We start from the raw sequence: 15,768 nt of genomic DNA, 5'->3' as shown, positions 1-15,768 counted from the left end.
GGATTAAATTGCAGCAAGGGAAATTTAGGCTGAACATTATGAAAAACTTCCTGTCAGGGCAGTTAAGCACTGGAATAAATTGCCTAGGGAGGTTGTGGTATTTTCCATCATTGGAGGTTTTACGAGCAGGTTAGACAATCACCTGTCAAGGATGGTCTAGTCCTGCGTTGAGTGCAGGGGACTGTACTATAAGACCTCTCAATGTCCCTTCCAGTCCTACGATTCTATGATCTACTCAACCAACACTAATATGAGCTGCAGAATCTTCAAAAGACATTTTTAAATGCCATAAATGTAATGTCTTTGTTACACTCTTTTTTTTCAGCAAGAGTCTGAAAAGACTGAATGTCTTGAAAAAAAAAAATAGAAGATGCTCTGGGACTGAAGTTCAAGTTAGTCCATCCTGGGAAATACTCACTGGCTTTCTCACGAGTGATCCTTGGCTGATGTCTTAAAATTACTGCAACCATTATGACTGGCTTTGGAAAGTGTCTACCAAGATGGGATGGATCTAAGCAGTGAGACTGGTGGACTACTTTTGCTACTATGTTTAGAGAAGACAATTGCTATTCTTCTCTTTTAAGTCTACTGTTTTTTAGGTTATTAAACAATGCCCTCCAGGCATCTGCTACAATGGTGGTAGATCTTTGTTCAGCAATAGAAACGTCAATCAGAGAGCTATCCATTGAAAATGCATTGGAAGGAGCAAGGACTGAGGTACAGAAGTTGACGAATGAAGGCACTTATGTTGAATCCTTAAGTGAAGAGGACAAGAAGTGTTTACTAAGCCAGCTGAAAAAGTGCATAGACTTGATTCTTACAAATCTACAACAGCGACTTCTGGATTCTACTAAACCTGTATGTAGCTTTTACAGATGTCTGTCGTATAAAACACTGACAGCTGAGTGGAGTGAGGCATTATCAGTAATGGGCCTGCCATGTAATTAGGACAGAATAGAGAATTTGAACACAAAGTGGAATGTCATATGAAGAATGAATGAAGATTTGACTTCAACGTCTCTTTTTATCATTACTACTAGTGGCTCGACCCAATCTTTGTGTTAGGTTTCCTGGGATGAAAGAAGTAGGAATTCATCTCTTGCTACTCCCAGTACTACAGCTACAGTTGAGCATTCTTTTTCATCATTGAATAGAAGTTTGTGTTCTGAAAGAAGTCGCCTTCTGCCTGATCATGTGAATGAACTAATGAGCATATCAACTGAAGGACTGGAAGTACCAGACTCATGAGATGCGACCAATGATGAACATGTTGCATTCAAGAAACTCATTAACAGAGTTGTGCAAACTTACAAGAAACCAAGAAAGATGTAGATGTACAGTAACTCCTCACTTAACGTTGTAGTTACGTTCCTGAAAAATGCGACTTTAAGCGAAACAATGTTAAGCGAATCCAATTTCCCCATAAGAATTAATGTAAATGGGGGGGGGAGGGGGGAGTTAGGTTCCAGGGAAATTTTTTCCACCAGACAAAAAAACTATATATTATATAGACATACATACAGTATACATTTTAAACAAACAATTTAATACTGTTCACAGCTATGATGATTGTGAAGCTTGGTTGAGGTGGTGAAGTTAGAGGGTGGAAGAAGGAGGGATATTTCCCAGGGAATGCCTTGCTGCTAAATGATGAACTAGCACTCACTGAACCCTCAAGGGTTAACACGTTGTTAATGTAGCCTCACACACAAGGCAGCACAAACATGAGGGGGGGAGACAGCATAGCAGACAGAGACAGACACACACCTTGTGTGTGGGAGAGAGAGATAGATGCACACTGCCCCTTTAAGTAAGCTGACTCACTTTTAAGTGCATTGTCTTTTTAAGTGGATCAGGAAGTTGAGACAGCAGCTGCTGCCCCAAGCTCTCTGTCTCTCTCCGTCTGTGTCCCCTCCCTCCTCTATATGGAGAAGGGATAAGTGGGGTGCAGGAGCAGGGGGGTGGGGGACACCTTGACATTAGCCCCTCCCTTCCCCCCCTGCACAGCAAGAAGGAGTCTCTGGGAGCAGCTCCAAGGCAGAGGGCAGGAGCAGCACATGGCAGTGGGGGGAGGGACAGCTGAACTGCCTTGATAGCCTACGGGGCGGCTGTAAGACAGAGAACTTAGGGGAGCGGGGAGCCAATGGGGGGCTGTCGGTCCACCCTGGTTACAAGCCCCCACCAGCTAGCTGCAACGGGCTGCTCTTCCTGCAAGCAGTGGACAAAGCAGGCGGCTGCCAAAGACCTTAGAAGGGACCATTGCACAACTTTAAACGAGCATGTTCCCTAATTGATCAGCAACATAACGAAACGTTAACAGGGACAACTTTAAGTGAGTTACTGTAGTGCTTCACAGAAGGCTTGAATAGCCAGCTTTAACTGTGAGACTATTTTAAATCTAAAAATGGTCATTAAACATTTTTCAGTTTTTACTAAGGTGCCATACAGCCCACCTTTGCCTTCACAGTCTCATCCATTAGCTCTCGCCCCCCTGTAAATTTGAACACCTCCCCTCATTTCAATTCCTGGGGAAAATACTGATCTAGGGCTTAGACAACCTAATATTTGAAATTTTCAGCCGTCGGTGGTTTTGCTTGAATAAAAACCGAAAACAAATGAAAAAAAATACATTCTTATTAAGCCTTTCAGTCAGGGGGAAAAAAAAGGGGGGGGGGGAAGGGGCTACAGTTAAAGCTCATTCAGTTTTAAATTGAACTGCAGGACTATAATTTCAGTTTAGGTATTGAATTAAAATCAAAGCCTAATAAAAAAAAATAATTGTACATGATCTGTTTTACTCAGAATAGTTTAACACTCTGTCCAGTTCGCTTGCTGATCTGATTTTGAATCTTTAATTAGATATTACATAAGTATTTCTCCTTCAAAGGTAAAAAGATTAAAATAAATTTAATCTGTGGCAATTTGGCAACCAACTCCTTTTTCTTTTAAAAGGGTCATATTGGTATAGATATGTATATTTAATATCTATATAAACACCTATATGACCCACACAAAGATATCCTGGAACACAATCTCAATACACCTGGACTTTTGAGAGAAGGTGTCATAACTATAAAGGGAAGGGTAACAGCTGTCCTGTGTGCAGTACTATAAAATCCCTCCTGGCCAGAGACTCCAAAATCCTTTTCCCTGTAAAGGGTTAAGAAGCTCAGGTAACCTGGCTGGCATCTGACCTAAAGGACCAATAAGGGGACAAGATACTTTCAAATCTGGGGGAGGGGGGAAGGCTTTTGTTTGTGTTCTTTGTTTGGGAGTGTGTTCGTTCTCGGGACTGAGAGGGACCAGACATCAATCCAGGTTCTCCACATCTTTCTAAACAAGTCTCTCCTATTTCAAACTTGTAAGTAAATAGCCAGGCAAGGCGTGTTAGTTTTCCTTTGTTTTTCTCAACTTGTAAATGTACCTTTTACAAGAGTGTTTATCTTTGTTTGCTGTACTTTGAACCTAAGACTAGAGGGGAGTCCTCTGAGCTCTTTAAGTTTGATTACCCTGTAAGGTTAATTTCCATACTGATTTTACAGAGATGATTTTTACCTTTTTCTTTAATTAAAAGCCTTCTTTTTAAGAACCTGATTGATTTTTCCTTGTTTTAAGATCCAAGGGGTTTGGATCTGTATTCACCAGGAGTTGGTGAGGGGAAGGAGGGGGAAAGGTTAATTTCTCCTTGTTTTAGATCCAAGGGGATTGGATCTGTGTTCACCAGGAGTTGGTGGGAGGAAGGAGGGGGGATGGTTAATTTCTCCTTGTTTTAAGATCCAAGGGGTTTGGATCTGTATTCACCAGGGAATTGGTGAAAGGTTTTCTCAGGGCTTCCCAGGGTGGGAATCTAGAATTGGGAAATGGTGGCAGCGGAACCAGAGCTAAGCTGGTAGTTAAGCTTAGAAGTTTTCATGCAGGCCCCTACATTTGTACCCTAAAGTTCAAAGTGGGGATCCAGCCTTGACAGAAGGTTTTCAAACTCTGGACGCGAAATTGGACCAAAATTTTGTGGCTGCAGCCTAATGGCAAAATCCTGGCCATGCTGAAGTCAATGGCAAACCTCATGCTGACTTCAATGGGACTAGGATTCCATCCCTCTCTCTTTTCTTAAAGTGAAAGGGGGAGAGAAAGCAAGATGAGGGGGAAAGTAAGGAGGGGGTGTCAGAAAAACAGCCAGGAGCGTGGATGGTTCAAATTTGGGTTCAACTAAACCTCACTCCCCCTTCCTCTTGTTTGTTATTGGGATGGCAGGAAGGGGTGAGCAGGGTTATTTGAAATGAAACAGTTCTGGTTTAGTTTAGCTAGGTACAGATATGGCTCTCATCATTGTAGTATCTGAGCACCTTTTTATATAAAGTATACTACCCACATGCAGCATTCTTACTTTATACTTATGACACAGCTTGAAACAGTAACTACATTGATTTAAGTATACTGGCACAAACCTTTCATTTAGAATCACTGTGTGATGCTGGTAGATCAGGTGCCAACTCATGCCAAGGCCCCCAAGCTTCACTGAACACTGACAAATGCATAGCTGGAAACTAGTCTGGCTCACCTGCGTGTTAGCACTGTTAAAAGACATGTTCAGTTTATAAACATGTGTTTTGAATTTATGAAATGCTTGTGAGTTGCTGCATGCATTAATCCCACTTACAATATCTGTATACCATGTTAAAAGGTGATATTTAAGTGTTTGCTTTATAACTATAAAAGTGTTTGCTATGAAACTGTAAACATCCCTAGTCAGGAGAGAAGCATTACCAAGTGTGAAATACTAGTTTAACACAAGCTATCATCTCCTGCCCAAAAAAGAAAAACTATGGACATCGGACAAATCGTTGTGGAACATCAGTGACCAAAATACTTTGTTGATTGCTTCCCCCACAACCATGAAGAGGGGATGTGCACAAACCCTCGTCCCATTAAAGTTTGAACTCTGGGGGAAGGTAATAAAGATCCCTGACCAGAAGGAACTATATCACTATGTTGCTGGGAATTTGGAGAGGACAATATTTCTAAGCATAAGCCAGGGTTCCCCCTGCTGAGTTAGCTCTAACGGACATATAGAGCTTTCATGTTACAGCAGCTAAGTACAACTCATTTGTGTGCATATATTTACTTGCTTTAACCTTGTAAATAATTAGTTTCCTTTTCTTAGTTCATAAATCTTTAGTTAGTTTATTACGGGATTGGCTACAAGCGTGGTCTCTGGTGTGATCTGCGGTGCAACTGACCTGGGGTGAGTGACTGATCCTTTGGGACTAGGAGTAACCTGACTATTGTTGTGATTTTTGGTGTAAGAGACCATCTGTCACAAAGGCAGGCTTGCCTGGGTGGCAAGATAGACCAGAGTGCCTAAGAGGACGGTCTGTTATAGTGCTTGAGGAGTTCACACTCGATAGCTGTGGAAATCTAATTATAGAACCAATTTGGGGTTTGTGTCCTGGTTTGTAACAGTCTGCCCTAAGGTCAGCACGCATGTTTATGAGCCACTCTAGATAGTTTAGTACACTGAAACCCTTTTCAACAGTGTTTACACCAGTTTAGTTTAATCTGATATTTTACTGAATTAAACTGAACTAGTAACTGAGTTACATTGGTGAAAAAAATCCAAGATCTTTTTCTCTTTTTATATATCGCAGATTCTAGGGCTATTAACAGCATTCCTTAATACTCAATAAAATAAATTAAATGCAATTATTTCCACAATCATACATTGTTGCATAGTTTATTTGCACATACACAGAAATTCATACCTCTGAGAAAGAAAAAAAATATCTGAATTCACATTTGGCAAAACTGTCTTCATAACGAGGGCCCTGATTCTGAGCCAGTTTTATACCGAGTGTTAGTGTCTCCAGTAAAATAGGTGCTTCACAGTGTTTTTAAAAATGAACTTTGGGAACTAAATGTATACACTATTTTTACCCACATAAAATGACATTTTCACAGAGCACGAGAAATGTATGAATAGGATTGTAAGCTTATTTTCTCTCTCATGAAAACATTGGAAACATCAGCTGTTTAAGCATGTATCTCAAAGTGGGTATTATCAGAACAGTGACAAAAACGACAGCGATAGCATTGCACCAGTACATAATTATTTTGTTATAATTAGTAGGATGTAATTACTACTGTTCTTGAGTGTGAAATACGATGCATTCAAATTGATCAGACATTTATTAAATTATTTCAGAATTCTGACCAGGCATGACTCCAAGTGCTGCATGGAAGGAATCCTCCAAAAAATGGGACAATTCCCACCACACTTCTTATCAGAAATAAACACTATACATTCCATCCCATATCCTCTGCACAATGCATCTTTAAATAGTTGGGCTGTTAAACTAAAAGCATTTTCTGCTCAGTGACAGTCCAATTGAAAATAATGGGAATGTTATACAAAAATATACATCAGAACATGACTATTCAGTTCATCTAAGGCCATGTCTACACTTACTACACTTACACTTGACACTGCTGCAATTGATGCAGCAGGGGTTGATTTAGTGGGTCTTTCACTAGACTCGCTGAATCTACCACATAGCGCTCTCCAGTCGACTCTGGTACTCCACCGGAACAAGAAGATTAAGGTACTACCGTCGACGCAGCACAGTGTAGAAACCACAATAAGTCGATCTAAGCTACACTGACTCCAGCTACATTATTCACGTAGCTAGCATAGCGTAACTTAGGTTGACTTACCACAGTAATGTAAACAAGGCCTTAGACCTACCATGTAGTGAAACAAAAGGCACAAGAGACTCAACTGTGTTAAACGTACAGGAATATATACAGCAGAGAATTTTAATTAGATTACATTCCTAGTGCTGTGACAACGAAGCACTATTTAAATATTAAGAGGCAAACTGCTTACCAGATAGCACTGACTAAAATATAGAAAAATGTCAGCATTTCGCAAAAACTAAAAACATGTTACAATGAGTACAAGCAAGCTCCTTTATTCATAACTTCATTTTCCTTAACTCTGCTTCCAACATTTACAGTAACGAGAGACTAGAACAGAAATACCGTCTTCACCTAGCTAAACACAGATAGCTCTGTAATTTGATCATTCAAAACGTGTGGGCAAGGTCAATGGGAGAGATTCTGATTTATTTAGCCTAAAAATGTTCCCAAATCATTTATATCTCTCCCAATTCACCTGCATCTCTCTTACAATGATCAGCATTTTCATTTAGGATACACACACTCTCACCCAACTACAGAAAAAAATACATAGATTATGAGCGCAGGGATGGGAGGGGGGGAATCATTGGTTCAAACCCTCTGGGGTTGCACTGGTGTAACATTACCATGCAAACACCTAAGAGACATATTGAACTAGCTAGCACTAAATGGGGCTCGCTCGGCTAAGTGAAGCTAGCTGAAAGAGCTACTTTATTTTAAAAAAATGTTCAAAGAAAAATTTTCCCTAGTTTTTGAAAAGTGCATTTTTCTTAATTGGGTTTTTGAATTTTCAACACAAATTTGAAAAATATCAATGAAAAACAGAAATGATCATACAAAAAAAAATCTGTTTAAAAATTTGTTTTCATAAAAAAATTCAATGAAAAGTTTTCATCCAGCTCTCTTGTAAGTCGCATTGGTGCAAGCCCTATTTTGCACTGATGCAATGCAGCTACACTGCGAATTTGTACTGGTATCACTATGTTACTGTAACTACATTAGTGCTAACGACCCGGTAAACACATGGTCCACTTTTCCCTCTATTTCCATTTAATATATTTATAAAGAAGTAAATAAGTTTTAAAGATAATGTTGACATGAGGACAATGGTATAAAATACCGATATAATTAATGAGGGGAGAGAAATGGTAGCTTTTATCCAGCGACTCTCCCACAGTATAGGCAAGCATACGAGCAAGGACAATAGAAGTGTAGGTATTCTGGAAACTCAGCTTATTTCTCCAGATTTTAGGTTCTGCCAAACTTAATTTCCTATAGATATATTTCTTTTAAAAAGCAACATTTGTAACTCTTCTCCTTGTGAAGATAACCCTGATACTATAAATTAATGCACTGCTGTCTTGTCTGCACTACTCTGCACCTAGACTAAAATAATACAGCTCCAACAGAGGTGTGAATTGCTTCCATTCCCCTTAATGGAGTAGTAACTTCACAAACTAGTATTAGCCATTTAAAAGCTTAGCTCTTTGGCAATACCCAGCGATATTAAAAGTGTCATGTTTACCTATATTACAGTGTAAAGTTTGTATTTTAAATGGGAAATATAGCATTGGTATGTTCATATGCTTTCAGAAATTTCCTTAATTGCAGTCTTCAAAATTATGCACATAAACCCGATTGTAAATCCAGTCCTTTCAGAAGAGCAGGGTATTAGATTTAATGCTGGGCACCCCATTCATTTTTTTTCTAGGGAGGTATAAGAAAACTGCAGATCTTGCCAGGTTTTTATAAGCTTTCCGGTTCACCCAATTAAGTTTTTAATGTTAACTTACTGTGCAGTTTAAAATACTTTTTTAGATTACCATAATTATGTCTTGCAGATATTACCAGATATTAAGATATGAGAGCAGGGCAAAGTAATATGTGAAATAAAGAATCCCCACAGAAATTCCCCTAAATTTTGATTAATATTCTTGTAGATTATTAGTGTCCTTGCAAAAAAGCTACAAGTAAACATCGAGACTGAATCATCACTCATTCAAATGAATAGAAAGATGCTCATTGCTTCAAATAGTCTTTGGATCAGGCCACATATGAAAAAAAAGTAGTTGATTCACAATTGTCCCCACTGTCACATTTACCCAAGATGGCTCTGTAACAGCTATCCAAGATTTAAGTTTAGGTTACCCAAGATTTAGGTTTTCACACTACTCATTGAAATATCTAAGCAGCTGAACATTTAGGAGAAGGGGGAAATTAAGACATACCATGGGAAGAAAAGATAGTGATATTTGTTTATCGGGAGTAAAATGTGGGAATAATTGCAAGAGGGATCAAAGGCAGGATAGAGAGCCTCCTTCATGTTTGTTTGTTCTAGGCTTCCACAGTAATCCACACTGCCAATCCCTTGATCAAAGGAGGCAGGAAACTTCTTATGTTCAGAGGTATCCAAACTTTCCCCAACAGTTTTGTTCAGCTCAAGGCTACACTGTAAACTGTCATGAGGTATATTATGTTCATTCACGAAGACAAGAGAAATATGCTACAGAAACTCCTAAGGTCAGATCCTGGGCCCTGATCAGGTCATTTTGCTCCATCAAAGCAGCACATTGGTCAGTCTCTATAGTAGACTCAAAAGTTAGCTGAGATTTCTCTTTGGCATGGAGGAATCCTGGGTTCGCAGAATAGACTGTACCCATTCTTGTGGTTGGAAGTTGAAGCAGTCCTGTTTGGCCCTCTGTTGGCCCAGGACTAGAGCTGGTGATCAGAGCTATCTTTGCATCTGACTTCCCTCAACTGCACAACTGAAAATTGTGTCAGCTGAGTTTACTTTAAATTAAAGTTACAAAATTCAGCTGAATTGCATAAATGTTACTTTAGAGCGTTTCACTTCTGTATCTTATTCTACATTTCAGATGTAAAAGTAAGTAGTAAATCAGATTAAAAGAAATATCACATCTGGAAATAATGAAGTTTCCAAGCCTCTAAATCGTGCTGCTCCAGTCTGAGGTCTAATTACTTAACTTTATGTAGGTCTCATTTCTGTGGAGTCTTAACTTCCTTAGAAGATAAAAATCTATAGATTAGAGCGTTTTCGTTTTAAAGGATATTCTCTACAACTAACACATTTTTAAAAATTGACCATCATTCCTATCACTGTTTCAGCTCCTCTAGTGTGAGCAATGTTGGCTCTGGGCTGCCAATACCATTTTCAGCATTGTGTGGATTAGACCTCAGAGGAAGTCCAACTGGTGCTGAAAATGGCATTCAGATTTCATTTTAAGCATAAATAGTGCATAAGGGGATACGCAAGAGTTTAGCAATGTGGGGTGAAACTCTGGTCCTATATGGCAAAAGTCCCATTAACTTCAATAGGATTTCACTCTTGGAGTCTGATTCTTCTCTAACTAACACCAGTGTAAAATTTAGACACACTCTAGTTCAACCATAAATTATTGGGCGAGAAGCCAGAATCACTGAATGAAGTTTTATGGCCTGTCTTATGCAAATCAGGCTAGATGATCATAATGGTTCCTTCTTGCTGTAATACTTATGAGAGTATCTCCAGTGGAAGCTAACCGAGTTACACCTGTGAGAGACAGGGGGCTTAAAAAAATTAAAAAAATCAGGCCTCTAAATGCTTTGAATACATTTGTAATGGAAATGCTGGAAGATCTTAAGTGCAAAATAAAAATTATTGCTAGCACTTCCAAAATACACATCAAATATCCTAGAAGGGCACAGAGTTTATTTGACACACTCATTCCAAGAAGGCCTAAATACACTGAAGTATAAACTATACATAATTTAAAGTGCAATTTCAAATAGAAGAACATGCTGATGGGAGGGGAAATCTTCCTATTGGGTAGGGTGACAGTGTGGAGACCAATCAGTTTCAAGATTTCAACGCGAGGGTGGTAAAATTTTGCAAGCTATTTTAATGAAAGTGATGCAAATCCTTTTATAATTGCTGTTGTGAGACTTCCAGTATTATGAATGACACAAGTTTTTGTAAAATCTGCCCATCTCATGGGAAAACAGCTGAATCCAAGCCAGAACACAGGAAATAAGCCCCTTTCAGCTCTTGGTGCCAGGGCCGGTTCAGATGCAGATGCAAACCTCTGACTCTAAGATCTGAAAGCCTTAAACAAAATATTTTTGCATTGTAAGCACACTATATAATGTCCTCTAATAAAGTGACCTCTTCACCTGGGTAACGTTAAGTCATTTTAAGACTAATATATTTGTAGAATGGAAGAGTTTAATTGTGCAAGAAGTAAACCAGTCAAAGAAACAGACATGAGCGTAAACAAACAAAATGTTACTTGTTTCATACACAGCTCCTGAAGGGTTTCTTCGTGAAGATGTCCAGCATTCAGTTGAGAATTTGCAATATGTTGCTGGAAGTCTTTGCTCGCATTGTCTTTCTCAAGTCCAGCTCAAGAAGCAATGGAAGGGATTTTATTGATTAATCCAATTGAAAATGATTAAGGCTAAACTTAAGAGACCAACAAGTATGCCAAAAATAAACAATGCACAAGCCTGTGAAGACAGAAGAACAAACAGTGAATGTTGAACAGCAGAATTCAATTTATACTTCTGAGAATTGCTATTAAGACCCTGACTATGAAAAAGAAATTCTACCTCTAATGCATTGACAGGCCTTAACAGCACATTTTTAAATCATCTGCTATGTTTAAAATAACCAAGTATTTAAACACAGCTGCTCTTTCCAACACAAAATTAAATATATTCAGAAAGATATTCATCTATATGAACACTAAGCTAAGCCTGCTTTGGGAATGGATTTCACAAAGAATTCCCTTTCAAAACTGATTTAGTGTGTCCACACTATCCACCTGGGAACTGTGTAGATGAACTTTGCATATTGGCATTAATTCCTTTCCAGGAATTTCATTAATTTGACCCTATGCACACGGGCTCAAAGCAAGTTAAGAAACAGAATTTAAACTCTACTTAAAAGACTGTTCTAGTTAAACACATTCCGAACACTGCTAGAGCAGCCAGGGTGGACAGAGAGAGACGCTCTGGAAACCATGTTTAGAAACAGCGTTCTATTTTCAACAGCATTAAAACTGTTATAACAGTAAGCAGATTACTGATTTATAGACAGCTTTGCTGATGTTATCATGCTGAATCTACGCAAGCTACTCACAAGGCCCAGATACTCAAGACTTTAAACTGTATGTGGGTGTCAATACTAGCCATTCCACTAAGATTTCCCATAATTGCTAGTCCTAGTGCAACCCTATGGAGGAGAGGGCGAGGGGACATAAAAATGGTGGAAACAGTGTAGATAGTCTGCTGGCATTTTAATCACTGTGTCCTAACTTTTCTCAGTTGATATGGTGGTTAAAATGACAATAACCATGGTCACAGGCAGTAGCATGTTGTTTGCATTAGAACTCCCTCATTGGCTACCACTGGTAGTGCTGTAGCTGTTTTATCAACCATGGGAAATGTTAGGGGAAAAGGGGGCTTGTGCCAAGGAAGGTTTATTAGGGAACAGCATATAAACAGTGTTCCACACAAACACGGTTTGGCTGGACAACATGGACACGGCCAAACTATATCAGAGCCATGTTTAAAAACAGATGGATCTGATCTAAAGCTCCAGATCTGGACTTTGGGTAAATTTGGATTCAGATCAATATTACACTGCTTAGGCTCATGAAAGAAGTGGACTACATTAGTTGCAATAAGACCGGAGAACGAAACAGAACTTAGCAGAAGACAAACTCCACTACTGTTGCAGACTTCAGGCTGCTAAAAATGGGTGTAGTGCAAAAGGCAAAGCATATTCTGTAGTGTAATAAAATGTATCTAACATTAGAATCCTTGCATACAATAAAAACACATGGAAAAATAGCATACCCCAAGCTTCTGTCGTGATATAAAGTCCTCCCTGCTAAGTTTAAGATAAAACAGTCCAGGATACACAAAGAGCAAACATGTAGATGTGGTGGAACCTTTACGAGATAGTAAGAAAAATTTTAGTTGTAGTAAGACTGGTACAGATATATTGTGTGATCTTTTTAGAATAGAACCCCATAATCCCCAAAAGAACAACAACAAAAACCCCAAACAAGAACAAAAAACTTACCAACTAATCCAAATACATTTCTAATGTCGGGCACATACAATGCAAGCAAAACAATGATTGCATTGAGTGCTAAAGTGACAAGGATATGGCAAATCCATGAAGTAGGAAGATGAGATAAAAATATCATCATTACAGCCTTCCTTGCCTATATAATGAAAAGGGGGAAAAAATTCAAGCAGGCACAAAACTTTATTCTAAAAGCCTTATTGTTATTTCCATTTTGATGAAGTACACCTCAGGTTTTACTTTGAAAAGACCTTTTTAGAGGAAAACATTTATTGACGTAGTTCAACAAAAGCCAAAAAAAGGTGTTCACGTATAAATGTCATAGAAGATATGACACATACTTTACAGCCTTTAAAGAACAAAACATATTTAATTATTGCAAAATTGTGTGCACACACAAATCATTAATATATGTAACTAGCTCCTTATGAAGAGCATATGGATTGTAGTAGTTGGATATACTTTGATGTGAATATTTGCTAATGGTTACATTCAGCCAGAGAGGCCTACCATTATCCTGAAAACTAAATGAAATTCTGAACATAAATCCCCTACAAACTGACAGAATTGTCCCCTACATTTTAGAACCACATGATAAATACTGCTCTAAAACTTAAGTAAATGCTACACTATGTGAAGACAAAGCTACATTAAACTTTCATTAAATCACTAGCAGCAGAGTATTATTTGCTGACTTCAATTTTCCTCTCCATACAGTCTTTGGAAAACAGAATTTAAGAAAAATCAAACCAAATAAATTTTAGAAATACCGGTACTTTAGTCTCTAAATTAAAAACAACGCTGTGGGTTAGTTTAAATCTAAGCTCAGTCTCAAAAAGTATAAATTAGCTTAGTGGTTAGTTGTTATTTTGGAGTTTTCATGGAACATATGCAAGTATGAGGTCTTTGATCAATCACTTGACAAATTAGTAAGATACACAAAGCTAGATGTGACTAATATTGCAGTCTGCAAAGAATTAGTATTACCATACTATGGAATTGCTATGCCAGCATCAAAACTTTTAGGAGTACTTACAGGGAAATGGATGAGAGGCACTGTCAAAATCACAGCAAATAACATGCCTAGTTTTACAGTCATGATGACAATATCATGCGGTAGGTACCTGCTGTAACCTTGCAGTAATTCTGAATCCACTTTGTCTGAAAACCAAGAAATTGAATGTCATAAATCAAAGGGAATTCAGAAACAGAACAACTATACATCACCTACATATTAATTCTCAAAGTTTCCATTTGGAGCAACTACAAGGCTGTTTTGTGCCCATGGCAGAATGGAGGCTGTGTGTACAAATTTCTTCCTGCCCGTAATGAAGCCAACAATAAACATATAGATGTTTGATACACAATCTAGAGACACTTCCATTGTCAGAGTCATGAAACCAAGCTATGTACAAGTGAGAAAACAAACAGAGAAGAAAAGGCTACAAAAGAGGGATTCTCGGGCTTTGCAGATGTAGACTATTAGCTGGCCAATCCACAGGCAAGGCAACATTGTGCTAGTGTCAGGGATATGGGTGGTTGGACTCAGGCCTGCAAAATGCAGTATAGACACTGGAGCCCAACGTAGGATTACAAAGAGTATAGATGCTCCAGTGCTTCATTAACAAATCCAAGATCTGCTAACTCGAGTTTTAGTAACCCTGCACTTACACTGCAGACACACCCTGAGTGGCTTAAAGAAAAGAGATGATGAGGAGACAGATGATAAATTATCCTGTAAAACAGCACAGCTCAAGGCCCATCGTGTAGATAACTGAACTTGATGAGCTGCAACCAAGGTATCTGTGGTAGCCTTCAAATAAGATATCCAAAATAGTGATGAGTGGGGCTTGAAGAGGGTCCACTTTGTAGATTAAGACCAAAGGAAAAATATTCTGACCAAATAAGCCTTTATCAGAATCTTTTCTGGTTTATGCCAGAATAGTAATAATCCATGGGGAATACATGAGGATTTACCCTCTCAGGCTCCAAGCAGCAAGCTGAAGCCTGGTATAATTCATTTGAAAGATTTTTATCCTGCTATGGCATATCCTAGAGAATAGGTTTGCTAACTGACACCTCCAGTTTGAAGAATGAGGGTCTCGGTAGTTAGAAGTAATCAGAACAATTTTTGCTAGGTTTTTAGTCTTCCTGATCATTTGTCTGAACAGACGAAAAAAGGGTGGAATTCAATAAGCCAAGACACTGTGCCATATAGCTGGTTCTTTGTATCTGGAACAGAAAACTAGGAGACACTTTTTTGCTCAGAAGTAAACTCTTTCTGCTGGACCAATTGACCTTACATATTCAGCTTTCCATACACATGTGGTATAAAGTGATTTGGAAGGTAAAATTTCACCATTTGGGAAAGTAGCTGCAGCGCCTCTAATTTCCAAGAGGAATTCTTATTTATTCCTCCTAATGTATATATGCTACTGTTGTCTAATAGTTACGTTCTTTCAGAATTTTTGCAGACTAGTTATTATGGGGAAGGGATGATTGGCTAAAGTCATACATCTATTAATGACACTTGAGATTGAGATTTGTTTGTTTGACGTGTAAGTGATTGGATGTTGTGGCAAAAGGCTGGTGCTTGAGAGCTGCCAAGTAAAACCATGGGAAGTACAAGAATTTAATAGAAAACAGGGTTGAAGCAACATAAAAGACCAGGTGAGAGAACATTCAGTGAGAATTTTAATTCCCTCAGCAGTAATGAGGCTTCTTCTCTAATCTCCACCACCATTTTCAAACTATTTGGAGAGTGAGATTAGTTTTGCAAAAGTCACATCTGGGATGGCAACTATTATGTTCAAATCTCTTATAGCACTAGCACAACTCTTATTTTTGGTACAAAAAGTGGGAAATAATGATTACTTAGAAAACAAACCAATAACTGCAACTTTCACTTTTGTTTCCATGACTTTTGCCCTTTCATCCTGACAGATTTCATGACTTTTCTTGGAACATGTCATGATTTAAAAAAA

General features: G+C 38.5%; 1 protein-coding gene across 8 annotated transcripts in view; it reads right to left on the bottom strand.

The window, feature by feature from the left end:
* SLC38A6 (solute carrier family 38 member 6) overlaps nucleotides 1–15,768 on the bottom strand; it is a 111,595-nt gene that overhangs the window by 46,852 nt on the left and 48,975 nt on the right. For 2 of the 8 annotated variants that reach the window (XR_004645391.1, XR_004645392.1), the window contains exons 13-17: nucleotides 13,821–13,945; nucleotides 12,779–12,923; nucleotides 12,550–12,644; nucleotides 10,991–11,196; nucleotides 4,446–4,571 (exon numbers count right to left, since the gene is read on the bottom strand). Coding sequence is in view for 3 of the 8 variants with exons in the window: in XM_034767534.1 (XP_034623425.1) it covers nucleotides 11,116–11,196; nucleotides 12,550–12,644; nucleotides 12,779–12,923; nucleotides 13,821–13,945 (446 nt within the window). In the remaining 5 variants the exon portion in view is untranslated. Of the gene's footprint in view, nucleotides 1–4,445; nucleotides 4,572–5,717; nucleotides 11,197–12,549; nucleotides 12,645–12,778; nucleotides 12,924–13,820; nucleotides 13,946–15,768 lie in introns of those variants that run through there. The other 6 variants (XR_004645393.1, XM_034767534.1, XM_034767535.1 and 3 more) reach the window with 6 other exon arrangements.

The sequence above is a fragment of the Trachemys scripta genome, chromosome 4 (genome assembly GCF_013100865.1).
Source record: "Trachemys scripta elegans isolate TJP31775 chromosome 4, CAS_Tse_1.0, whole genome shotgun sequence".
NCBI classification, from domain to species: Eukaryota; Metazoa; Chordata; order Testudines; family Emydidae; genus Trachemys; species Trachemys scripta.
The sequence above is the reverse complement of the archived record's forward strand: the minus strand, read 5'-3'. Positions and strand labels throughout refer to the sequence as shown.